The sequence below is a fragment of the Podarcis gaigeae genome (assembly GCF_964106915.1).
Source record: "Podarcis gaigeae genome assembly, chromosome: 6".
Lineage (NCBI taxonomy): Eukaryota > Metazoa > Chordata > Lepidosauria > Squamata > Lacertidae > Podarcis > Podarcis gaigeae.
Window position 1 is genome coordinate 25523250 of NC_139682.1, and position 26144 is coordinate 25549393.

The following is a 26144-nucleotide window of genomic DNA, read 5'->3' on the forward strand; positions in this document are numbered from 1 at the left end:
TGAATGTGCAGATGCTCAAAATGACGTCACGCGCATGCGCAGAAGCTGCGAATCACGACCCGCGCACGCGCAGATGCGGGTTGTGTTCTGCTCATGTTGCGAACAGGGTTCTGGAATGGATCCCATTCGCAACCAGAGGTACCACTGTAATGCTAAGAACTTTGAGTGCATCTAGTTAAACCCACTGGTCAATACAGGAATCTTGAAACTGCCACATTCCTGACAGATGGCTGTTCAGTCTCTGCTTAAATACATCCAACAAAAGAGAGCACACAGCCTTGTCCGCTGTTGAATAGCTCTCAGCATGAGGAAGTCTTTCCCTATGGTAAGATATGTTTATATGCAGCATATAGTTGAAATCGGTTTCTTTGCCATTTCTACTCATTGGTTTTAGTCGGGCCTTCTGCAGTAGCAGAGAACAAAACCCACTCCATCTTCTGCATGACAGCCCTTTGATATTTGAAGACTGCTCCCCTTAATCTTCCTTCTACAAGCTGTGTCTGTCACCTGAAATTTTCAGTATTCCAAGATTGGCCCAGCCTCAGTCTATCATCTAGTTGTGTGCACAATTGTTCAGAAGATGTAGACACTTTGTTGTAGAGTGCTTTCTTTCAGAGTAGTCATTTTCAGCCTCTAGCTTGAGGGAAACCCTTTCCACATCAGTTTGGCTGGTGAGCAACCTCTGCCGCAGGATTTTGGGACGTGTGATGGAATGACCAAGTGGGCAAAATGCCTGATGGGGGGAAAGTTATCAGGTTATGGCAGAAAGCATATAAAACCACCATCTTGCTGAAGATAAGCAGATCTGCATCTGGTCAGTGCCTGGACTGGGAAGCACATATACACTGCCTTGGGTTCAACAGTGGAAAACTAACATCGGATATCACCCAATATCAAAGCTATGGTTTATGTTTAGCCTATCTTCTTGACAGAGATGTCAGGCAGCAGACCCTAGACTATGCAGTTACTATGCAGTTACTGAGGAATGCAGTGGTTTACTTTGGAGCTGATCCCAGCTTGCTCCAAAGAAATGTTACTTAGCAATTTAGTTGTTAGCACTGAATATATATGCAAAATTGTCAGATCTACTTGGCTTCCATTTGAACCTACCTAATTTAATTACCCTTCTGAATAAACCCTGAATAAACTGGCCAGCATATGACATCAAGGCATGTCTATGCACCCAGAGACAGCATTTTAGGCGGCACTCCTGCACATACTTTCGCTTGAGTAAATCTCACTGAACTCAATGGGGCTTACTTCTAAATAGAAGTTTATAGGATTATATTGCCAGAGCTGGGTTGAGTGAAGCTAGATAACACTTTACAGACCACTTTGGAGACAGAGAAATGAACTCATTGTTCATTTTTAATGGCTTTTACCTCAGATGAGCATACTTCCTGCTTTCATAGCAAAAGGCGTCAAAACTGCATTAAAATCAAGTGCTTAAGGGCATGTTTTCTATTTTTAAAATGTATTCTTTGTCTTTCAAGCACATAATCAGGCAGCTGTTTTTCTTTGTTCAGACTTCTAATCCAACACTATGCTTGGAACAGGTTATGGTTTGAGTTGAAATATTTTAATCGATCAGCTAGATTTATTGATTTAACAATTTGGCTCTGCACTACCCACCTTTTATTAACCCCTGCATTTTTAAATTTCATGGTTTTTTCTTGGAAAACAGCAGAGGGCAATGAAGACAGCTGCAAATGCAAAAGGCTTATACAGAACAACTAGTTTTGGTGGTGATCAAGGCACACTTGCAAGCATTTGCATGACTCATTTCACCTTTGTTGTAGGGAAAAGAGGTTACACAAATTGCAGTTGCTGGTGGAACTGTACACTTTAATAAAAAAAGTTGCATATTTCTACTTATATGCCTGGTTCTTGCTGTTTTAGCTGTCCTGGACACAGTGCCCACACCCATCAATGTAATATGAGATGTTTCCCTCATGCCTTCACAGTTGCTAAAATATTGCTTTTTTATTATTAGATTCTGAGAAAGGTTAGCTCAGCTCCGAAAAAACTGCATAGGGACTTGCATGGTCCTTTTGCAATAAGGGAAGGTGAGACTGCTACTTCTGCTCTGAAATAATGTACAGTACTGAGAGATTTTTCTTAAGTGGGGGTTTTTCCCCCTCTGAAGAATGTGTATCCTAAAAAGAAAAGGACACTCAAGGGAAGAAGAGTGGAAGAAAAGGGCACACATGATGCAGTACATTTGACAATCCATGCTGAATTATTAACAGTTTGGGCCAGGCAATATGCTTTTGCTGTTTTCTTGCTTGGATGAAAATAGTAGAACTTCCCAGAGGTCTTTTTTTGCCACCAATCCAAGGACCTTCCTTTCTGCAGTCCCAGGGTAAGTGGAGGTTGGAGCAGAGTTTGGGGTGGTGATGGTGGGTCAGCACATAGGACTGGCCTCTCTAGAGAGACAGTGATCTTTGAATGGCAAGGATATCACATGTGATGAGAAGCTAGAAAAGAGGCTGTAGAAAGCAGGGAGTTTATTCCTGATTGGCTTGGGTGCACCAGCTGATTTCCACGAGAAACTAGCTGATATGCCTGAACCCTGCAGAAGTCAGGATTGAACTCCCTGTGCAACAGCTGATATGTGGGGAGTTTGCATCGGCAGTATCTCCTATTGAAGTTGGCAAGCCAGGATGGGAAGATAGAGATCTGGTCCAATAGGGTTCCCCAGAGTTCTAAACAAAAGGCAAGTAGATCTCAGAAAACTGAAGTCTACTTACCCCTACCATCTGTAACAATCCACTACGTTGCAAGCACTTGGATCTCTGTTTATTGTTAATCAAAAGCAAGTTATTTTCAACCCAAAACGATGCTTCCCCTCTCCATCTAATTTCAGAAGACTCGGAACATCTTCATTTTAACCTCAAGTGGTGCGTTGTAGCATGGTTCCTGGAGAGAACTTAATGAGCTGTTTGTTTAGTGGTAATAGGTATTAATCATGCAGTTGTCTGGCTACCACAGAGATAATTTCTCCCCTGAACACATCCTGCCACAATATCTTCTAACAGGAATCTATCAAAATAAAAGCAATGACAAATTGCAGCACTGGCAGGGCACACTCTTGCAACTGGGCAGCATCTGGAACCCCGACTCTACAACTTGAGATTCTATAGCATCACATTATTATATGGATCACCGCAGGTGAAGTATGAGCCTATAGTGTGACCCACTTCTCCCACCTCCATTTACCTTGCAGTAGAGATAGTGAATCCAGCTCCTATGCTACACACGCTTAGCTAAAAACACAGTTGGGCTTACTTCTGCATAAACATGTATATGTTTGCAATTGCTTTGTGTGGTCATCAGGCAGGGCTCTGAAGCCTCATTCCCAACCTCTTGATTCCAAGACTGCAAAGAGTATTATCCCTCTCTGTATACTTTCAAGCATATATTTTTGGCATAAAGGCAAAAAAATTGCGTTTTGATGTGTCTGTATACATGCATGCACACTATCAAGAATGTGACTGCCACAGCTAGCACTATGTTCTACGTTTTTTCTGCACACTTCCAGAATCATTGCATGCACGCAATCTTCTCATTAAGGGTGTAGACCCGTGGTTCCCAATTAGGGGTCCAGAGATCCCTGGGGGTCCACAGAACACACCCAGTGGGTCTAGGGCCCCATCCCTTGCCTCCCCCCTTCAACTATTTTTTTGTCATTTTTTGCATGGCAATATCACAAATTTTACGGTCTGTTTTTTAGTATACCAAAAATCCTTTGCTTATTCAAGGCTACCCCACATTTTGTTCAAAAAATTGCTTTGCAGAGGCAACTGCCATAGAGTTATCAAAATTTTCAAAAGTAGGGGGTCTGTGGCTAGGATTTTGAAAAATATCTGTAACTGGGAATCACTGGTTTAGACTACAAGGTTTGGTGGGGGCATTCAAGGTTATGTTTTATTTAAATCTACAACCTTCCTTCTCTTAGCAAAGGCTGAAATGTCAAACCCTGCTCACAAACCTTACGTTTATTGCCACTCAGAAGCCACTGGGAAAGCTGACTCAGAAGCAAAGAAACTTGCACTACTTCCATATCTTTTTGAGCACTGTAGAAAACAGAAGGTGGTTTGCGGTGCCGTGCCGGAGAAAAAGAGGGGCATGGTAGAATTAGAATGCTGGTATAACATTGACTTCATGGAAGTTAGGAGTAACTAACTCCAGCCTGGATCTGACAAATGCTGCCCACAGCCGTTACCTGGAAGAAAACCTGCAAAGCCCCAAGAATTACAACGGGTTTTTTTTTGAAGGCATTCAAAACTTAGAATAAGCATCCTATCTAGGTTGCTAATGGGACTCGACACACACATTATCAGATGTACTCGCAGCTTCTAACAGTCCGACCCTGTGCCTGTTTACGCCACATTTCCCCACTACAGTGGTACCTCTGGTTACGTACTTAAATCGTTCCGGAGGTCCGTTCTTAACGTGGAACTGTTCTTAACCTGAAGCACCACTTTAGCTAATGGGGCCTCCTGCTGCCACTGCACGATTTCTGTTCTCATCCTGAAGCAAAGTTCTTAACCCGAGGTACTATTTCTGGGTTAGCGGAGTCTGTAACCCGAAGCGTCTGTAACCTGAAGCGTCTGTAAGCAGAGGTACCACTGTATGTTGAATTTAATGGGTGTCACTTTGCTGATGGAAGGCATCTGTTAGCAAAAAAAGGAGGGCTGCAAGCTTGCAGCAATTCCCCCCGTTCCCTGCAACCTCTCTCAAAAACTGCTCCAGATGCAATCCTTTGGAGTAGATTTTGGGAAGGGGTGCCGGGGGAGGAATTGCTGAAAATTTCTTCCATCCCTGTTCTGCTGCCAGTTGCTTTCCAGCATCGGAGAGACACCCAGTGAACTTTACCCAATAAGTTGAATAAGACAACCTCCAGCATGCATGAGTAGGACTGAACCCACCAAGCACCACTGCCAGCAACTTATGAGTATCTCAGTTTGTATCTCAGATTTACGAGTTGTTCCCTCTGACTCCTAAGTCACATATTACACAGACTAATTCTGCCTAATATTAGACAGACGCAGGAACCCCCTTGTGTAAAAAAGAAAAGAAGGTGGAATTGTAAGATCAACAGTATAATTCATTCCAAAACAAGACCTGCAAATGGCACCATCAATCAATGCAGCTGTTTCCAGATGTTTTCTGAATGCTACTCCTAGGTATTCCTTGACTTGTATTTTAAAATCATTGTAAGGAACCACCTGGAAGATGTATGAAAACCTGCTTCTTTGTACCGTAAGAAAAACCAGACTCAAAAAGTGAATTTTTGAGAAGGCCTTACTCGTACTCACGCCAGAGTCTTCTGCCAAGAGCTATTTTCTTACCACATTCATCTATCCATTTTTAAAGAACACATACACAGAGACAGCTTCACAGAATATCTTCTCTAAAACATTTGGACAAAGGCAGCTCTTTCAGAGTTCAGGAGAAAGTTGAAAGACTTGTTCCAAAGTACACACGACATAAAGATTAATTTTTAAAACATTTTTTAAATGTGTGTTGATAATTCCCCCCCCCCCCCCGAAAAAAATAACATGTTAATACAAGGCAGTCACTACTTTAATGGCAGCAATAAAATGTGCACCTTATGTATTTGCACCTCATTTATGTGCACTTTATTTTTTATTGTGTAAACACTAACACTAGCTCACAGGGTACAACAGTTGCCTGTGAGAGCCATTTCCAAAGATCAATCTACATGTGGCCTGAGAACATGAGGGGTGTGTGCACGTCTCTTCCTAACTAAAAGGGGAAATGGCCTGCCTCCTTCCATTTGGATGCAGAACAAAATGTCCCAGGGGCCCTTGACCTCCTCTCAAGACCTCTTATGATATACGGCACTGTTCTCTAGCAAAATCCGTCTCCGAGCCACTAGCAGACGCTTGAGTGACCTAGAAACAGGAATGTGTGTCAATTCCCAAGGTAATAAATGACTTGGAAAGGAGTGCAGAAACGTCGATCTCCTTTTGCCAGGCAACTGCTCAAGAGAGAGTGTGCCTTTAACCCTGCCAAACTAGGGAACGTCTAACATAGGCGAACTAGTGTGGTGCTTAGGGAAGCTCAAATAGTACACTTGTACACAACAACATGCATCAGTTTTCTGAGGGCTGTTATGGTGGTAGAAAAAAATGTGTTTGGCGAAGATTAGTCAGAGTAGAGGACAATCAGGGCCAGATTTAGGTTTGATGAGGCCCTAAGCTACTGAAGGTAATGGGGCTTTTTATATGTCCTTTGTCAACAACAAATTGCCGCTGCTTTTTGTGTTGATAAAATGAAGAGGGGGGGTTAGATGCTCCTTTCCCCTGCATCTCAATTCCTAGTTGCACTCATTAGAAGCTGCTGTTTTTAACACTTTAAAATGACCACCAGACTCCTGATATATATATATAGTTGCATAACATGTAGCTTGGCCACAAGTTCAATTATTCATGGATCAAAAGTATGCAGTTGCCTAAAAACACAGATGTGGCATATTAATTAAAACAGCCAAGCCAGTGAAAAGGTATGTAAGGAACTGCTGCAGCCCGTAATGATTTAAGAGATAATAGGTTCTGTTTTCCACGGGACCTGAACTTTAGGGAAAGTCTAGCTTCTGCTTCTACATCATAGGCAAAAACTAACCTCTGTGGCTGTCTCTGGTAGTTGGACCGCATGTTTCATAAAGGAGATAAACACAGATTAAAGGTAAAGGGATTCCTGACCGTTAGGTCCAGTCGCAGACGACTCTGGAGTTGCGGTGCTCATCTCGCTTTACTGGCCGAGGGAGCCGGCGTACAGCTTCCGGGTCATGTGGCCAGCATGACTAAGCCGCTTCTGGCAAACCAGAGCAGTGCATGGAAGCGCCGTTCACCTTCCTGCCGGAGCAGTACCTAGTTATCTACTTGCACTTTTTGGCGTGCTTTCAAACTGCTAGGTTGGCAGGAGCAGGGACCGAGCAACGGGAGCTCACCCCGTCAAAGGGATTAAAATCGCCAACCTTCTGATCGGCAAACCCTAGGCTCTGTGGTTTAACCCACAGCGCCACCCGCATCCCAATAAACACAGATTAGCGTAATTAAATTACTAGGCCAGAAGGGCAGATATCACCCTATGCAAGGACATAAGCTGAGACCAGGCTATCTTCATAATAGTAACCACATATACAAATCTCATTTGGTCACTAGATTTTGTGTGCAAAAGAGAATATATGCTCACACACTTATCTGAGAGAAAGTATATTTGAATCTTTTGGTCACTACTATATGTTTAACTCAACTCCCACTCCCAAGGAGTACCTGCCCAAAAGTCAAGACCTATTAACATAAATGGATTCTTTGTGTCAAAAGACGGATACTGATGCACTGTAAAGATATGACTGCACTTGCAACTTATGAAAGGATTGCTTATAGACAGAGACGTTGCATGAACAAGTATAATGATACATGAAAAGCATTTATACAAAATATGGCAGGTGATAGATAAACAATCATACTTACACATTAGATAAGTATATATGGAATTGTAAGTGTTAACTTCTATAATGCAATAGGATACCTTTTATTTTAATTTTATTTTCATCAATTAAACTGTTTCATCAATTAAACTTTGCTTATTAGATTTACACATCACCCTTCATCAAGAGGGTGGTTCATCATCATCAACAACAACAACAACTTGTTCAAAACTAATCACATATTGCAGGCACAGCATCGACCCCTAGACTAGAATTACCACCACCACCCACCCAGCAAAATAAAATAATAAAAAAGTTAAAAATGATTGCTGATTTTCTTATTTATGTGCTTGGCCATGCAAAGTGCCAAATGTAAGCAAATGGAGAGACTTCTACTTCCCATTTCAACAGTGGGCTTAGTAGTAGTAGTAGTAGTAGTAGTAGTAGTAGTAGTAGTATCCCTTCTTTAATCCCACTCTCCTTCCTTTGTCAGAAAAAATAGGTACACTTGTCTCCTGTCAAGATCAGCTTGTTGCAGAAGGAAAACCAGGAAATGATACATGAAGTTGATCTGCTATTCTGGTTAACATCAACTTTAAAAAATCAAAACATAACAAAATACTTGTTGTAAATTGGTACAGGTTGTAAATTGATTTAACTAAATTGCAAACTCCAGTTAACACTGGTGATGGGACTTAGCTGCTTCAAAGTATGTTTACTCACACAGGAGTCCCACTCGGTTAAATGGGACCCTTTTCCTAGGAAGAGTGCTCAGGACTGCAGCCCTAGTTTCTACTGTGTTGTGTCCTTCATAAGACTTTACAAACTTTAACATATTTATTCCACTCCCCTGCTGTTGATTTTAACATTTTCCACTTGGCAAACATTAATTTTCTTTTGTCTGGGGGCAGCTGAAATCAACACGTCTCTTGTTATTTCCTTGTCATTACTTCCTGGTACACTTAATTGACCCATTATTGTGGTTAATGGTAGAGTTCTGGGAATGACGTTTTGAAGCTAAAGTGCTGTTAGAAAGCTTGCCAAAGGAGCAGGGCAAAACAAAAATAGTACTACCTGATTCTTCCTGCTTTATCTTTGCAATTTAAAGTCAAGGTACAATCCTGCCCCTTAAAATCAGCAGGACGTTTGCCACTGATTTAGTGGGAGATTAGATTCTTAATCTTTTGTCAAGGCAAGATGAAAACAAAAAAACAATCATTTTGAAGATAAACCGTGTGGTGGCCAAATTTGGGGCGCAAACAACTTGCAAGCAGTCAGCTGCGCAAAGTTGCTGCTTCCTATCTTTTTTCAATATGCCTAAGCAGAGTATTAAAATAAGGGTTGGACTTTTCTAAGCAAGTTTCAGGCAACATATACAAAATGCTTGTGTCTTCAGAGCGCAGAATTGTTGCATCTTGTGTGTTTAACCTGAGGATTTTGTATATTCCACAATTCTGAACATGGTACAGGTCACATAATTCTGTAGATTTTAATCATTCAATGAGGAATAATGAAGTTTACAATAATCTGGTTTCATTACCTTTCAGAGACATGTGTGGTTCAACGACAATCATTGTTTTACATTAACACAGAAGCACTGTGTACCTAAGAACTGGAAAGAAATGTGCGTGTCTGTCTCTCCAGCAATGGTCACAGTCTTATCTGCAGTACTGCATTCAGTTCTAGATACTGCCATGTTGAAAAGTTAAATCGCATTCCAAGAATGACATAGGCAAAGCAAGAAAGATACAGGATGTTTGAAACCTAACCACCTAAGAGTTGCCTTGATAATCTACTTCTGCAGCCTTGGGGGCCTCAATTGCCCTGACTATGGCCTGGGGCCAAAAGTGACAGACTTGAACAAACCCAGCAGACTCTGTCAGACAGCTAATGCTTGCCAACTGCCTATAAATGGACTCCCTATTATGGATCACCTGTGCTCAGGCACAACATTACATAAAAGTATTATGTCTTACATCTGAGCTGAAGGAGTGTGGAATCTTTTTCTTAGACAGGAAACACAAATGGAATTCTCACTCAACAGCAAGGAAATATGTAAGTTGGGATGCATATTAATAAAAAAGCAGTAAACTACAAAGTTTATAGATTCATTTCGTAAGTTATTTAGAAGAATGTTAAGAAGACAGCCTAATGACTATTCTAAGGCAAATGTACATGATGCCAAGAAGCTAGTGCTGATGTATTTGCAATTGGCAAATTGGACTGAAAGGTAGGGTGTTGTCTATGTTGTAAGAATCCAGATCATTAAGACTTTACTGAGGATGATATTACATATACAACACACATTTGGTTGTTGTATATGAAGTGATCAACGTACATTTGTTCAGAGAGGTTATTTGTGGCCATTCGGCTGCTTTTCTTTTTTATTGTTAGAAACCTACCGTATTTTTCGGCCCATAGGGCGCACCTAGTTTTTTGGGGGGAGAAATAAAGGAAAAAAATTATTTTCCCCCCAGAGCTTCCCCCGACCCCAGCCCCCAGAACAGGCAGCTCTCCAATAGCCGTGAGAGAGCTGCGCGAAGCCTGAAGCCTAGGGGGCGCTGAGCTCAGCGTGCCCCCAGGCTTCGGGGTGCAGGCAGCTCTCCACAAGCCGTGGGAGAGCTGCGCGACTTCGCGCAGCCCTCCCACAGCTTGCAGAGAGCTGTGCGAAGCCTGGAGAGCGAGAGGGGTCGGTGCGCACCAACCCCTCTCGCTCTCTAGGCTTCAGCGAAAGCCTGCATTCGCCCCATAGGACGCACACACATTTCCCCTTCATTTTTGGAGGGGGGAAAGTGCGTCCTATAGGGCAAAAAATACGGTACTTAAGTTTGTGAACTTCCCAGTGTTCTACACTGAGAAATATACATCCCAGCTTATGCTTTTTCACCTCGTTCTGAGAGCTTGAAAGTTTCCCACCTTGAGAAAACTATGACATTAACATTTTGCTATACCTTAATGAGTGTTTGAGGGCACATCAGCAGCCGAACGCATTTAGATGTAATAAATAAAATAGCATCTGCAGCTGGGTGTAGCCTACCCAAGCAAACCCTGAACTAGACCTTATACAAGAATATAGGCACCAATTAATTACAAATTATCTCCAGTTTCTGTGATAAGAGCAATCTCGGATCAGTTCCTTGCAGACTAATGTTCTTTTTTACCTGGACAGTACTACAATAACTGACAGTTGAAAATTGGGCCATAATTTGGGCTAATTGCTTTCCCTATTTTCTCCCCTTGTTAAAGAGTTAGTTTTTCCTTAATTCACAGTTGTGTGCCTGATTAATAGAGCCGATATTCAAGCATACAGGGATACATTCATTTAGAAGAGAATCTGTGTGGCACTATGACAGGCTAAAACAATGGCTGCTTAATATAAGCAAGAGTAATGAACAAGGGTTTTGTTCTCCTTGGCATGCAGGGGGTCACTAACCAATGAAGCCATGTTCAATTAGTAATTCATCACTAATGTAGGATGTCCTAACTGAACCAAATATGGCGTTTTCTCTCTCTACCAACACCAGTGTTTGCCTCCCTTATGTAATAAATGTTTCATAAACTGATGCATTGCTGAACCTTCTCGTTTTACAAACTTGTGTCAGAATAAACTTCTGAAACTATACTGTGGGTTCCCCCCCTTTAGCTATTGAACAAAAGAAAGGAAAAGTCCACAACCATCTGAACAGATGACTGGAATAAGAAACAAAACCCCAAATCTCAATTTCAGCAAAGATTTGTTCCTTCAAACTACCTTCTTCCTTTGGGTAAAGGCTCCCCCTCCTGGATTAACATTGCTACTGATGTATGTGATGAAGCGAGCTCACATTCACCAAAGCTTGAAATAAACACTTTGGTCCATATTGGCATAAGGGTTTTCATAGTTTTTGTTGCAGCAGACGAATATGGCTACCTCTCTGGAAATCAGTCCTATGGTATGTTAGGAACATTTGACACTGATAAACATGGAGAGGGGAAAACCCAAAAGACTTTATTTACATTGCCTACAGCTTTTTACAGCATGGTCTATTAATATAAAACACATGATATGTTAGCCTCAATGAGGCCAATATTTCTTTTGCATTTTTACACCAAAAACTGGTGAAGAGCCTGCAATTCTTCCATGGCAACCATGGATAAAACACACAATTGATCACTGCACAAGCTGAGGTGCCCGGAAATGTCAAACTTAAACTTGCACCCGGTTTTGCAGGATGGCAGCTGCCTTGCAGTTCTGAAAAGCTTTACACAGGTTGTGTCTATTTTGCAGTTACATACCATTGCAGCCTGCATACTATGCTTGCTCAGAGACATTGTTTGCGGCAGTTCCCGATGCTTTGCTGGATGCTGGAGTTTCAGCTGCCCGCGGAGCCTGCTTTGGGAGACGGATGGGCACATAGACGTTGGAAGTACAGTGCTCCTTAAGGTATTCTCCACCCTTTTCTTCATAATCTTTCCTAGTAATCCAGCCTTCATCGCGGTTCATGTACTCCAGGGCCCACTCTCGAGCTCCATACCATGCATCTAAAACAGGATTGGAAGCAAGATGCACCTGGATGGCAGCAAGACAACAAAAGGATCTGTTTAGTGGAAGTCAAAGGCCACAGAATAAGAATGGCAACACGCAAAGCTACATGGTGCTAACATCTGACAATCCCATTTGGTATGAAACAACCTGTTCCTTAAGGTTACCTTCTGAGACTGTGCTCTCGATGGCCCTGACCTCTGACGCTGGCAATGTAACAACCAGAGCAAAAGTCTTTTCTATTCTGCTAGCTCTTGTATAGAATGCATTCCCCAGAAAGGTTTGCTGGGTGCCAGTTCTTCTTTCTTAGACACCAATCTAAAATGCTTTTCTTTTCCTCAAGTCTTTAAGGAGTGCTTCTTTTGCTTTTTGGATTTAACATTTTCATATTCTATGGTCTGCCCCTTGCAGTGCATTCTCAGAACTTGTTCCTTTGATCATTTGTAAACTGCCTTGTATACTGAAAAATGGGAAGGAGGGTTACCTTTATAAAGACACAAGGCAGAATGCAGCAACCATGTCCCCTGTTTGTTGTTCTATTGCCAGAATATGAAAGCCAAAAGCTTCCTCTTAGCCAGCATCCTATTCCTCAGTGATGAACCAAGAAAGTACTCAAACAAAGCAGGGCTATCAGTAGCTCTCCCACACGGTTGCTTCCCAACAAGCAAGTTCGAGGTCATACTGTCCCTGAACATGAAGGTTCAAGTGCTGGACAATATTTTTGCCTGGGTGGCACTGTGGGTTAAACCAGAGCCTAGGACTTGCCGATCAGAAGGTCGGCGGTTTGAATCCCCGCGACGGGGTGGGCTCCCGTTGCTCGGTCCCTGCTCCTGCCAACCTAGCAGTTCGAAAGCACGTCAAAGTGCAAGTAGATAAACAGGTACCGCTCCAGCGGGAAGGTAAGCAGCGTTTCCATGTGCTACTCTGGTTCGCCAGAAGCGGCTTAGTCATGCTGGCCACATGATCCGGAAGCTGTACGCTGGCTCCCTCGGCCAATAAAGCGAGATGAGCGCTGCAACCCCAGAGTCTGCCACGACTGGACCTAATGGTCAGGGGTCCCTTTACCTTTACAGTACTTCATGCTGGCCAGCATGGTTACCAATGTATTCTATAAATTTACATCCCTCTGTAAGCTTGCTGCCCAATTCAGGAGATTTTTCACACCAGTTCAAATGCCCCCCCTTAGCTTCAGATGTGCAATAAAGTTTGGTCATCGTTGCCATGTACAGTATTTGGATGTTGCATGTAGCCATTGCATTGCTAAAGCCAATACTACACCTGAAAAGACGACTGGAATGGCCTCATTTCAAGCAGCTCCTTGTAGATTCTGGCTTTCATTCCAGGATACATCATGTTCCCACCAGTAAGGAAGACATTCTGGACAAGTTTTTCCTGCTGCTCTTTAGGATACCTGAAGAAATAAAACTCCCTTAACAGATTCAAAGTGCTTCTAGCTGACTGGGATTGAGGACAGAGAATAGAAGGTAAAATTCATTTGTCGTTTTGCCCTCTTTTGCCTCTGGCCCCACCCACCACTGGCATATGGCCCCCAGAAGGTGGCCCAGAAAAGAATGTGGCCCCTGGACTGAAAAACATTCCCCACCCCTGTGCTAAGGTTGGATGGGAAGGGGAAATCCCTGTAGTGGTAGAGGCCGATTTAATGTTTAAACTTTTTCAAGGATTAAAGCAAATTGAATTGCTCCAATTCAAAAGATCCTTCCAGTAAACAGCTCCTCTCTTCAGACTGCCTGTTAATTTACATTTTAACAGTGAGACACCGGGGGGGGGGGGTTGTGTGCGTACATGGCTTTCAAATGTGTCTCAATCATCTTCTTTTATAATTTGTGCCCTGCATCCTGCACTATGTTCAAGGCAGCTAACAAAATGTATAATCACACAAGATCCCCCAGTATTTTGCAAAACTGAGGGGGGGGGGTTATAAAAAAAAAGCAAGGAGACTAGTTATTTGGGTTCTACAGGAGAAAAAACAAGTACTCTCTTAACAGTGACAGCTTGTTCTTAAATATACAGAGGCTGCAATGCTACCCACATTTACCTAAGAGTACCATTTAATTCAATTATGCTTATTTCCAGATACACATGTACAGGATTGCACTGTCATTTAAATAGGAGTTCACTTTTGAAAACTAACCTGTCCAGAACAAACTGTATGGTTTCTGCCATCCCAGCCTGTTCTTCTCCTATTAAGGATGGCTGGAAGATAATTTCAGGAACCCGGATTCTTTCTGTGCCAATAAAGAGCTGGTGATACTCTGCCAGGTTAAACACGGGCTGTAAAAATATCAGAATCAGAAACATACTGCTGCTTGTCAGAACCTTTTATGTAACGCTTGACATTTTATTGAAAATATGTTGTAAATATGGATTAAGCTCTATCACCACCAGAATTTGTATTGTCTGCCCTCATCCAGAGAGAGACTTCAACTTTTCAACACATTCTGTTATGAGATATTATAGGTAGTTGCAGTAGCAGGAAAGATGAGATAGCATAAGATACTCTATCAGCTGGGTCTGAAAGCCTTTTGGGCTTCTCGCCTCCCAGAACCATTTCCCACAACCATGCTACCTGGTCATTCAACATTTGGGTAACATTAGTTCCTGAATTTACTTCCCCAGTTCTTTTCCTATGCCTTGTTCCTTTTGTACTGCATTTACTAGATTGAAGTGTCTCCGGACAGCGCTGGCCCCCGGCCTCTTAAGTGAGATGGGCACACAACCCCAGAGTCTGTCAAGACTGGCCCGTACGGGCAGGGGTACCTTTACCTTTACCTTTAATCTTCATTTTTAGGGATGCAGGTGGCACTGTGGGTTAAAGCCTCAGCGCCTAGGACTTGCCGATCGAAAGGTCGGCGGTTCGAATCCCTGCGGCGGGGTGCGCTCCCGCTGCTCGGTCCCAGCGCCTGCCAACCTAGCAGTTCGAAAGCACCTCCGGGTGCAAGTAGATAAATAGGGACCGCTTTCTAGCGGGAAGGTAAACGGCGTTTCCGTGTGCGGCTCTGGCTCGCCAGAGCAGCGATGTCACGCTGGCCACGTGACCCGGAAGTGTCTCCGGACAGCGCTGGCCCCCGGCCTCTTAAGTGAGATGGGCACACAACCCCAGAGTCTGTCAAGACTGGCCCGTACGGGCAGGGGTACCTTTACCTTTACCTTTAATCTTCATTTTTCAATGCCATGGGTTTAAGTCACTATTATTATTGACAGATAATAAAACTTCAGTAAAGGGATAGATTCTCTTCCACGGACTCAGTAAGGCCAGTGCTCAAAATCCATCCCCAGTGTAGCTGATTAAATGCAAAAATTGTTGTTGTTGTTGTTGTTGTTTAGTCGTTTAGTCATGTCCGACTCGTCGTGACCCCATGGACCAGAGAACGCCAGGCACCTCTGTCCTCCACTGCCTCCCGCAGTTTGGTCAAACTCATGCTGGTAGCTTCGAGAACACTGTCCAACCATCTCGTCCTCTGTCGTCCCCTTCTCCTTGTGCCCTCAATCTTTCCCAACATCAGGATCTTTTCCAGGGAGTCTTCTCTTCTCATGAGGTGGCCAAAGTATTGGAGCCTCAGCTTCACGATCTGTCCTTCCAGTGAGCACTCAGGGCTGATTTCCTTCAGAATGGATAGGTTTGATCTTCTTGCAGTCCATGGGACTCTCAAGAATCTCCTCCAGCACCATAATTCAAAAGCATCAATTCTTCGGTGATCAGCCTTCTTTATGGTCCAGCTCTCACTTCCGTACATCACTACTGGGAAAACCATAGCTTTAACTATACAGACCTTTGTCAGCAAGGTGATGTCTCTGCTTTTAAGATGCTGTCTAGGTTTGCCATTGCTTTTCTCCCAAGAAGCAGGCATCTTTTAATTTCATGACTGCTGTCAACATCTGCAGTGATCATGGAGCCCAAGAAAGTAAAATCTCTCACTGCCTCCATTTCTTCTCCTTCTATTTGCCAGGAGGTGATGGGACCAGTGGCCATGATCTTCGTTTTTTTTGATGTTGAGCTTCAGACCATATTTTGCGCTCTCCTCTTTCACCCTCATTAAAATGTTCTTTAATTCCTCCTCACTTTCTGCCACCAAGGTTGGGCAAAACCTTGCAAAAATATATATCGTAAAGTAGACTAAGAGATAGGATGTGTATAAAGACAAACCTGTACTGCAGTAACTGGCTTTTCAACTTCGGGTTGCTCCTCAGCAAATAAGGGCTCAAATTCATTCATGCTTTCTACGTCTTCCATTGATTGTTCGCTGCCCATTGGATCCAGATCAGGCATCTTGAAAACGAAAGAGACCACAGGTTCTTATATGAAAACAGCGAAGCCACAGAAGCTGGCTTGCCAATGCCAATGTCTAAAACCAGTTATGACCAGAATGAACAAGCCTTTCCTGCAGTTCTAAGACGATGCAATTAATCATAAAGTCCCACCTACTAAAGGGGGTCCCACCTACAAGGGGGACTACTAAAAGTCCCACCTACAAGGGGGCTACCAAATGTGCTTGGGACTACAGCCTTAGTAAACATTTCTCCCCCTAAATTTTATTGTTTTATCCTTTTGTAAACTGCTTTGAGGGGTTTTCAATAATAATAATAATAATAATAATAATTTATTATTTATACTCCGCTCATCTGGCTGAGTTTCCCCAAGTTTCCCCAGCCACTCTGGGTGGCTCCCAATCGAGTGTTAAAAACAATACAGCATTAAATATTAAAAACCTCCCTAAACAGGGCTGCCATCAGATGTCTTTTAAAAATAGGACAGCTGCTTATTTCCTTGATGGGAGGGTGTTCCGCAAGGTGGGCGCCACTGAGAAGGCCCTCTGCCTGGTTCCCTGTAACCTCACTCTCGCAATGAGGGAACTGGAGCACTGGATCTCAGTGTCCGGGCTGAACGATGAGGGTGGAAATGCTCCTTCATACGAGGCCATTTAGGGCTTTAAAGGTCAGCACCAACACTTAGAATTGTGCTCAGAAACGTACTGGGAGCCAATGCAGATCTCTCAGGACCGGTGTTATGTGTATACATTTTATGAGATAATAAAATCAATCAATATATTTATATACATCCAATTACTTTAACACAGTTATCCACTTTTTAAAAAATCCTCTGTTCAGAAGCATGCCTAATCCACATATACATACAAACATAAATATATAATTGATACCAAAAGACTAGAGTAAGTTAGGTGTTCAGGGTAGCACAAACTTGGTACATTTAAGACTCATCAACAGGTTTATGAAGTATTTTTGTCTGTTCATGTGAAGCTGGTAAGCCAATATTTGCAGTCTAAATAAGAGGTTTTGTAAATAGTGGGAAATTGCTACTTTCAGGCAGCAAAGTTCAGTGAAAGTAAGTATTATGCCAGAAGGGGCAACAAAGACCAGGCTGCTAAAATGACTGAATCAGGATGCCTCCATAGCTCTTGCCAGGGCTGGCTGAAGATATTAAAAAAAAACTATTTACTGAGTGAGGTTTCAAACCTGAGGTAGGCTACTTTACTTAGAGCTGTAATGCTAAGCAATTGGGGTTTGGGAATTTCATGCCAAGAATTTGGTTTTGCCAGCTGTAAACCAAAAAAGGCTATTTTTGAATTTAGCAAATATGAGAAAGTTTACAGAACTTATAAATAAAGGCTTACATAACGATAAAGATTAAACATTTTTCTGCAAGGAAGTAAAAATGTATCCTCAAATAACTCTTGCTTAGAAGATGTCACTGATTTCAGTGCATCATTCTCCTTTGCCCTACGCATGCTAGACAAATGCTCATGAAAACAAAGCCATTACACGACCAGTATTCATTTTCATAGTTTATGGAAATCATAGGCTCAGAATGTGGTATGCAATGCCAACAGCTATCAATTAACTTTCACACACCCTTTTCTATCATTCCCCTCATATTAACATTATGACATTAACGTTTCACCAGTTTCATTACTACTGGTTTATGACCCATGATCAGGGCTTTTTTTGGTGCCGGAACTCAGTTCAGGTGAGCTCTGGCTGAAAAAAGCCCTGCCCATGATATTGGTAAGTGGCTCAGTCAATAGGCATCTTCACTTTTGAGATGAATAGTTTGGAGCAATACATAGTTGCTTCAAATGTATCCAGAAGAGGATACATTTTAGTAAAAAAAAAAAATTAGTCTTATACATGAAAAAGTACGGTATATTCTTGGCATCTATCCAATTCTGTTATGTGAAGCTGACCCTAATTTCATATTCCATTTTTTGACTTTTTTTCTAACAGGGCACAAGGTATGCTCAAGAAAGATGCCAAATGCCAACGAGGAACCTTTGCATAATTCCAACTTGAATATCCACCGCTTTCCTATCCTCAACCTCCAATAGGTCATATTTATTTATTTTTAAAAAACAGGCTATGGTCTATCTCAAGAGTGCTCAAAACAAATGGCAGCTCAGTTTTCTGCAATGAGATGAGGCTCTGAGATCAGCAAATATTAGCATAGCCTCACAGAACTCTTGGGGGAAGATTTTCCTCCATGTTTTTATATTTTGCATTTCTGCATACCTTGAGATACACCAGGGCCCACTCCTACTTCTCAGCAGTCCCACTGGAGAGTGGAGTGGCTCCTGTTCAGTCTTTCATGTCCTTCTTTCATGCCAGCCATATCCTTCTTCAAGACACTTTGTTCCTCTGCACCCATCCATTTCCCATTTCCTTCCCTAGACACCAAGCATTCTGTGACCCCAGACCATGCTCAGTCCTGATTGGGCAATTTTCTTTTCATAGGTGGAGGGGACTTTTTAGGCTCTCTCCCCCCCCCCCCGCCGACTATCTTTTTCTACTTCTGCAACCCTTTGGATTCTCTCAAGCAATGCAAATACAGTGGTACCTCAGGTTAAGTACTTAATTCGTTCCAGAAGTCCATATTTAACCTGAAACTGTTCTTAATATGAAGCACAACTTTAGCTAATGGGGCCTCCTGCTGCCGCCGGAGCACGATTTCTGTTTTCATCCTGAAGCAAAGTTCTTAACCCGAGGTACTATTTCTGGGTTAGCGGAGTCTGTAACCTGAAGTGTATGTAATCTGAGGTACCACTGTACTTCCCTTTTGTTTCTCAATGGCCCTATTTTTGCTGCAGTCCTGCTGGCACTCACTAACTGAGATCAGTATAAGACAGACGGATGGTGATGGATGGCAAGACAAAAAGGAGACAGCTGCAGGAGAATATAGCAATAGACAACTTGCAGGAAATTGTAACATAGCCAATAAAATACAGTCTTAGAACTGTTTTGCATATACTTAGGGTTATGTGCTGGCAGAATTAATGCAACCTTACTGCAGTACCTCCGGCTTGCTATCAACAACATCCACTTCAACGCTCACTTCTGCCTGTAGGATTTTCTGCTTGGTTTGCTCAATGGCCATACTCAGCTTATGAATGTAAGACTGAAGTTCCTCCGCAGAGTCCATGCTGAGTTCCATCAAGCCTTTGTGAAACTGATCCATATGACCTTCCTCCAGTAGTTCCTGTGCACAAAAAACACAATACCGTATGATTTTTATTGGCTGCAATATAACTAAGGGGAATATCACAGAAAAGCCCAGGGCGGTAGAACATTTCTAAATGAGCAAAAAACTTGCTCTTATTTTCTGGCGACTATTGTGGTATCTGCAATTCTCTCACTGAGATGATATCAAAGTGATCCCATGACATTAAGTATTTTCCCCAAGAATGAAATCTGGTATTTTCATATCATGTTCTCCTGCCATCAGCTTCTCCTTTTCAACTTCCCCAAAGCTGCATCTCAAACATTGTGCAGGGTTACCTGAACATAAAGCAGCCTGTCCAACCTCTCTTGATCAAGCTGCAGCTTTTCCTCTCTTCGGCGAGCATTGAGCTCCTGGAGTCGTCGAAGTTGTTGCTGCCGCCTCTCCTGCTTCTCTTCAGATGTGAGGGTGCTCCCCAGCAGCTTATTTGAAAAGGGCAGTTGCATCTTATGCACATGGTTCTCATAATATTCAGGTGACCTCCACTTCTGCATTTCTGCTCAGAAGTTTCAGAAGCACAATAATGAGTTTTGCAGGCACAACTCTACAGGGTCTCTGCGCTGCTAAACAAACACCTTTGGCAAGTTTGGATATTTGGAAATTACAAGGAAAGCCATCTGATAATCTATAACAAAATGTTATCTTAAAAAAATGTTGTGAGCCACCTTGGGAGGTTAACTCTCAAAGGTAGCTTATAAACAATAAAACAAACAGCCTGCACTATTACTGTTCTTGTTTACTTTTCAAATTGAAACTGCTATTGTCTGTTAGATGCACATATTTTTCCTGACAGGTTTGCACCAAGTAGAAGGAGACATGAATGAAAAGGAAAGGAGCAAAAGGTACTCATGTCCCAGACCCTTGTTCCAAGGAGTAACTATGCTTCAGAAGAATGAGCAAGTAGAATCCCAAGAGCCAACTCTCCCTAATGCAAACCTAGAGGGAGAAAGTTACAGATAGGTAGCCGTGTTGGTCTGGTATCAGGTATCTGAAGAAGTGTGCATGCACACGAAAGCTCATACCAAGAACTAACTTAGTTGGTCTTTAAGGTGCTACTGGAAGGAATTTTTTTGTTTTGACTAGAGGGAGAAAGTGTGCAAATGACATGATGCAATGTGATTTGCTGACAGTCTGGAGTAGGATGGAGAATAGGCATACAGTCTTTTATGGTGTCTGCCAAATGGACCTCCTAAAACCAGTTGCTGACCAGATTCAACAAGGTAATTCAGCCCCTTTAATACACTTTATTTTTTTATAAGTGCACATAATAAATACGTTTGCTCAAAGCAATCTGCATCACTAGATGCTGCTTGGGATAAGCTGCTGCATCCGAAAGATTATTCACCATACAAAAGATTAATAAGGTAAAATCAGGCAAACTTTCCTGTTACTAATAGCTCACATTAGTATTTTAAGATATGAATGATTTAGGTCCCAAATATCTGAAAGATTGCCTCCATCCACCAACCTTCTTAGGTGTTTAGAACTGCAGAGAGGACGCCCGTGGTAGTCTCATCACTCTCATAAGTAAAGAGGATGGTGGCCCCATGAGGAGTGCAGCTAGCCTGTTCACTGTTCAGATTTTGCTGTATGCTAAAGATGTATGACTTTACCCTTTGACAATTAAGGTATTTTGTTTGGTGGGACCTACCTCTTTTCTTGAATGCATACGGTTCCTATAATTGCAATGGTTGTCATTGTTATTATAACTGCATTATTTTATTGTTGGACCTTATGTTGAAGGGTGTCTAATCAATCTTATAAATTAAGTTTTACATCTGCAATATACTTAATGTTAACCATGTTTTTAAAGCAGGTTTGCAAATCAAATCTGAACTCAGGTTTAAAACTAACCATGACTAGCATTTTAACATTTACGATATTTTCATACCTCTTTAACAATATAAAATTACTTCTTAAGATTTTTTTCTCCTGGGATTGCCAGAACTCTAAGAGAAAAATATTTTTTACCAAACCATGAGGGAATATAGTATGTAACTTTAAAGCTGCATGACAGCCATTAATAGCAATGCTTACCATCCTTATAATCTTCTGCAACATAGCTGTGCTCATGCAGTATTTCCTCTACACGGCTGAGAGTAATGGCAGCAAAATGCCCAGGATATTTTAGCTGCAGGAGACGCTGAAGGTACAGAGCAGCCTGGCACCCTCCAATATTTATACGCTTACAGTTTCTAGCATCCAACCTACCAATCCATAGAAACAAAGTAAATGTGAGTTGGTACACAATATAGGAATGGTTCATTAAGTTCTTTCTACTAGAGTTCTCAATAGCAGGTTATCATCTAAGTTAAAAAAAAAAACATGCCAGAATTCTGAGCAGCTTAAAACAAATGCTCTAACATAATTTAGTGTCCACGTTTTAGATATACATTTCCACACTTTATTATTACTAAATTTATATGTCACCCTTCCTCTCAAAAAAGCAGAGAAAACCCATACCAATTCATATAGCAACTCTCTTCTGTTGCCTTCATGCAGCACAAGTAAAAACTATTTTCTCGGAACCAGGGATGCCCCACTGCATAAGAGAGATCACACACTCGAGGGAAACTGAGGGGACAACAACCACCCCATGACTATAAACTATAAACCTTACTAAGCAAAACTAAGGTACTAGCATCTACATATTCTAGCAACTTCTTGCATACAGGATTAGTAAAAGTCAGACACGAAATCAATGGATCAATTGCAGTGATAAAGATGACAAACAAAATGAAAGACAGCTGCACAGATTCATTTTCCCAACGCCTTTCAAAAACATTTTTATCAAGGGAGCATAAACATTAATTTGATAAAGATGCCCTTTCAGAACATGTTGGCAACACCAAATTGTGCAGCAGCCTTTGTTATATAAATTGATGGTCATCTTTAGAAGCAGAACTTCACAGTATTTTAAAGTACCAAGCAAAAAACTGAATTGCATCCAACTAAATTTTACTAAGAGTTGACCTACTGATAAGTTAGTAATGTCCACTAATGCTTGGATACAGTTTATTGCAGCCAACTCACCGGCCATCCAAGACTGGCAAAATATGTGTACATTGATATCCAGAGGAAACTATGAGACCACTGCAAGGCCAGCCCTGCCTTTTGTTGTGATATAAACTGTACAAACTGTCCACACCATAAGAAACCTTGGGAACTTGGTAACATTCAAACAGGAGCTCCGACATCATTTGTCTTGAATAGAGAGGGTTGCAGACCGCTTCAGTGACCACAACTGGGTGGTCAACACAGCCCTGTAATGAAATGGCAAGAAATGAAGACCTGGTTAAAACAGTTTACCTAGGTTTGAAAGTTATTTAAAGAGCTATACAAGAAAACAGATGACTCTCAGGAGCTCCTTCCAACTCTACAGCTCGATGATCTATGAATCCTGAGAGGCAGTGACTGGCAGGCCAGTCATCAGCATCTGGCGGGAAGCAGGCTGGGTATCGCTGTACTGATGAAACGGAACCATATACGTTGAGTAGCACATGCACAAACTCCTGGGCAAGTCTGTTGGTCAGTCTGGTGCTGATCATGCCACAGTTGCAGGTTTGATCCCAGGAATGGAACAATTGCATTTTCCTGCATTGCATGGGGTTTGGACTAGATCAATGGTTCCCAACCTTTTTTTTGACCATGCCCCACCTAAGCATCTCTAAAAATCCTGATCCCCCCCCCTCGTGACATATAATTCTTGTTATTCAAAAAGTGAACTCCTATTTACGTGGAGAAAGCCTAAAAGGCCATTAACTTGGTCTAAATCAACCCAAGGAAGGCCAGAGGGCCAGATGGGGTAGCTGGAAGGGTACTGAGAGACTGTGCAGATCAACTAGCAGGAGTTTTCACTGGGATTTTAAATCGATCCCTAGCCCAGGCTATTGTTCCATCCTGCCTAAAGTCCTCTACTATCGTTCCAATAGCAAAAAAATCTAACCCGGAAGATCTGAATGACTTTCGTCCAGTAGCACTCACACCTATAATCATGAAGTGCTTTGAAAAGCTGGTACGAAATTATGTCATTGCCTGCCTACCAGAGGGACTGGACACATTCCAATTTGCTTATAAAACGAAAAGATCGACAGAGGACGCTGTGGTGATTGCCCTCCATGCCGTTCTTGCACATTTGGAGCAGCGGGGGGGGGGGGGGGTATGCCAGACTGCTTTTTTTTAGATTTCAGCTCGGCATTTAATACCATTCTACCACAACGTCTGATGTCTAAACTGGAAGATCTGGGGCTTCCGTTATCACTTTGTGGGTGGATATTGGACTTTCTGTCAGACCGCCCCCAGAGGGTTCGGTTGGGCCCTTATACCTCTAATACGCTTAAGACTAACACAGGAACACCACAGGGATGCGTACTTAGTCCGCTCCTTTATATTCTCTACACGTACGATTGTGTCGCTGCTCAGCCTAGTAATAGGGTTGTCAAATTTGCAGATGACACAACCGTGATTGGGCTCATCTCTGAAAGGGAGGGTGAAACGGACTATAGAGATGAGGTGGAACGGCTGACAGAGTGGTGCAGAGCTAACAACTTGCTCATAAATACAAGGAAGACAAAGGAGCTTGTGGTGGACTTTAGGAGACAGAAGAGGAATGCCCAGCCACTTTTGATTGATGGGGTCTGTGTGGAGAGGGTAACAAGGTTCAGATTTTTGGGTATTGAATTACAAGAGGATCTGTCCTGGAGTGTCAACACAAGGGGGCTTGTGAAGAAGGCGCAGCAGAGACTGTTTTGAGAATCCTAAGGAAAAACCATCTTCCGCAGAAACTGCTGCTTGCCTTCTATCACTGTGCCATTGAGAGTGCTCACTTATGGCTTATGTGTGTGGTACGGAAGCTGTACTACCCAGGACAGGATGGGGTTGTGCAGAGTTGTTAAGGCAGCAGAGAGCATTGTTGGCTGCCCACTCTCCACCGTAGAGCAGATTTATGCCACAAGGTGCCATAGGAAGGCACTGGACATAGTAAAAGATCCATCACATCCTGGTCACTGTCTCTTCGAGCTCCTGCTGTCGGGACGGAGATACAGGACGATGAAGACAAGAACGAGCCGTCTCAAGAACAGCTTCTTCTCCAGAGCGATCTCGGCCCTGAATGGGAAACCTGGACTTTGAAAGTCATCTAATCTTCCTTGCTGTATTATACTGTATGGTTTTAATTAGTGTTTTTATAGTTGTTCTGATTTTGAGGGAGTGCCCTACCTGGGTGGATGGAGCAGCCAAGTAATTTCGTTGTCCCCGAGAGGGGGCAATGACAATAAAGATATTATTATTATTATTATTATTATTATTATTATTATTATTATTATTATTAAACAAGCTTCCAAAGAACATGGCATCCGTGAAAGAGAAAGATAAAAGAATGAAAGGACAGTTGAAGGAAGAAATCACTAAAAAATTGTTAAAAAATAATAATACAGTAATATGAAGTGAGATGAAAAAATAGTATTTTCTGTTTAGAAAAACTTTTGTTTAGATAACCTCTCCATTGTCACCAGCATACATTCTGATTTTAATTTTAACAATGAGTATGCCACTATATTTATTTATATACTTGCCGTTGTTTTATCGATTGTAGTTCAGAAATTTATTGTAATTGTTAAGCGTAGATTTCTGTTTAAATTTTATATGCTGATATTTAATATGATTCTATACTATTCTAATGATTGCTGAATGTTACTTGGTTTGACGTAGGTTGCATATTTCAAAGTCATGTTTTATCATCACATTTTTGTATTGCGTTAGACTGTTACAAGGTGTTTGTTCTTTGTTTCTTCAGCTTGTAACCCGCCTTGGGTATTGTAAGATAGAAAGGCGGTATGCAAATTAAAAGCGTGTGTCCCACGCTGGGAACCACGGTACTAGATGGCGATACCTGCGAGGCGACCCCGAGGCGCTGGAAGCCGTGGTCGAAGAGCAGCTCCTGCAGCTCCATCTGCACCGGCACGTTGCGGTCGAAGGGCGAGCGCAGCAGCCAGCGGAGGGGCTCGGGGCTGCCCAGGTCGTTGCCCACCTGAGTCTCGGGGCCGGCCCCTCCGCGCGCCCCGCGGCTGCGCGCCACCAGCGACCGGAATCGGAGCAGAGGCTCGCTGGGCACCTCGGAGGCCCGGCAGGCCCAGCCCAGGCGCAGCTGGAAGGAGCCGTTGTCCAGCACCAAGGGAGCCGGAGAAGGCACGCGCACGGCCGGGCTCGGCTCCAGCGCCGGGTCCGGGTCCCAGCGGACGTCGCGGAAGGGGAACACACCTCCGGCCTCCTCCATCGCCCATTCGGCACGCGTACGGAGGGGGTGGATGGGGGGACGCCTGTCCGTCGGACCTGCCTCGGCTACTTCCGTTCCCTCCGCCGGCTGGAAACCAGAGCGGCGTTTTCGAGGTTCCGCTCTTCAGATGGGCCCCCATAACGAAAAGTTCCCTCGCTCTGTCGCTCAAACTTACACACGCATTTGGAGTATTTATACCGTGCAACACGTTTCTTAGCATTCAAAGTGCCGCAGCACTTGCAGTTTACACGCTTCTCCGGTTTCTTGGACTGGTTGGGAGTTTTCCTGGAAGGTTTTCCCCGTGGAGGCGTGGTGGAATTAGGCTGAGCTCCAGCCCTGTGTTCTTGTATGGCCACAT

The 26144-nt window shown here is 42.8% G+C and overlaps 1 protein-coding gene across 1 annotated transcript; it reads right to left on the minus strand.

Moving 5' to 3' along the window:
* Positions 1-11429: 11429 nt before the first annotated feature.
* On the minus strand, positions 11430-25991 carry ACTR5 (actin related protein 5). The gene is made up of 9 exons (XM_083746222.1): positions 25403-25991; positions 22546-22775; positions 21550-21719; positions 19791-20008; positions 19309-19491; positions 16150-16272; positions 14137-14276; positions 13263-13395; positions 11430-12011 (listed from the first exon to the last, which is right to left on the minus strand). Exons 1-9 carry the CDS (start codon positions 25784-25786, stop codon positions 11754-11756), a joined length of 1839 nt encoding a protein of 612 aa, XP_083602348.1. The 5' UTR covers positions 25787-25991; the 3' UTR covers positions 11430-11753.
* Positions 25992-26144: the final 153 nt, after the last annotated feature.

Coding starts and splice junctions, on each gene's coding strand:
- ACTR5 (XM_083746222.1), bottom strand. CDS start 25,786: ATGGAGGAGGCCGGAGGTGTGTTCCCCTTCCGCGACGTCCGCTGGGAC. Junction 20,009..21,549: donor TGCAGAAGATTATAAGGATG/GTAAGCATTGCT, acceptor ACTTCTGAGCAG/AAATGCAGAAGTGGAGGTCA. Junction 14,277..16,149: donor AGCCAGTTACTGCAGTACAG/GTTTGTCTTTAT, acceptor ATATTTTTACAG/CCCGTGTTTAACCTGGCAGA.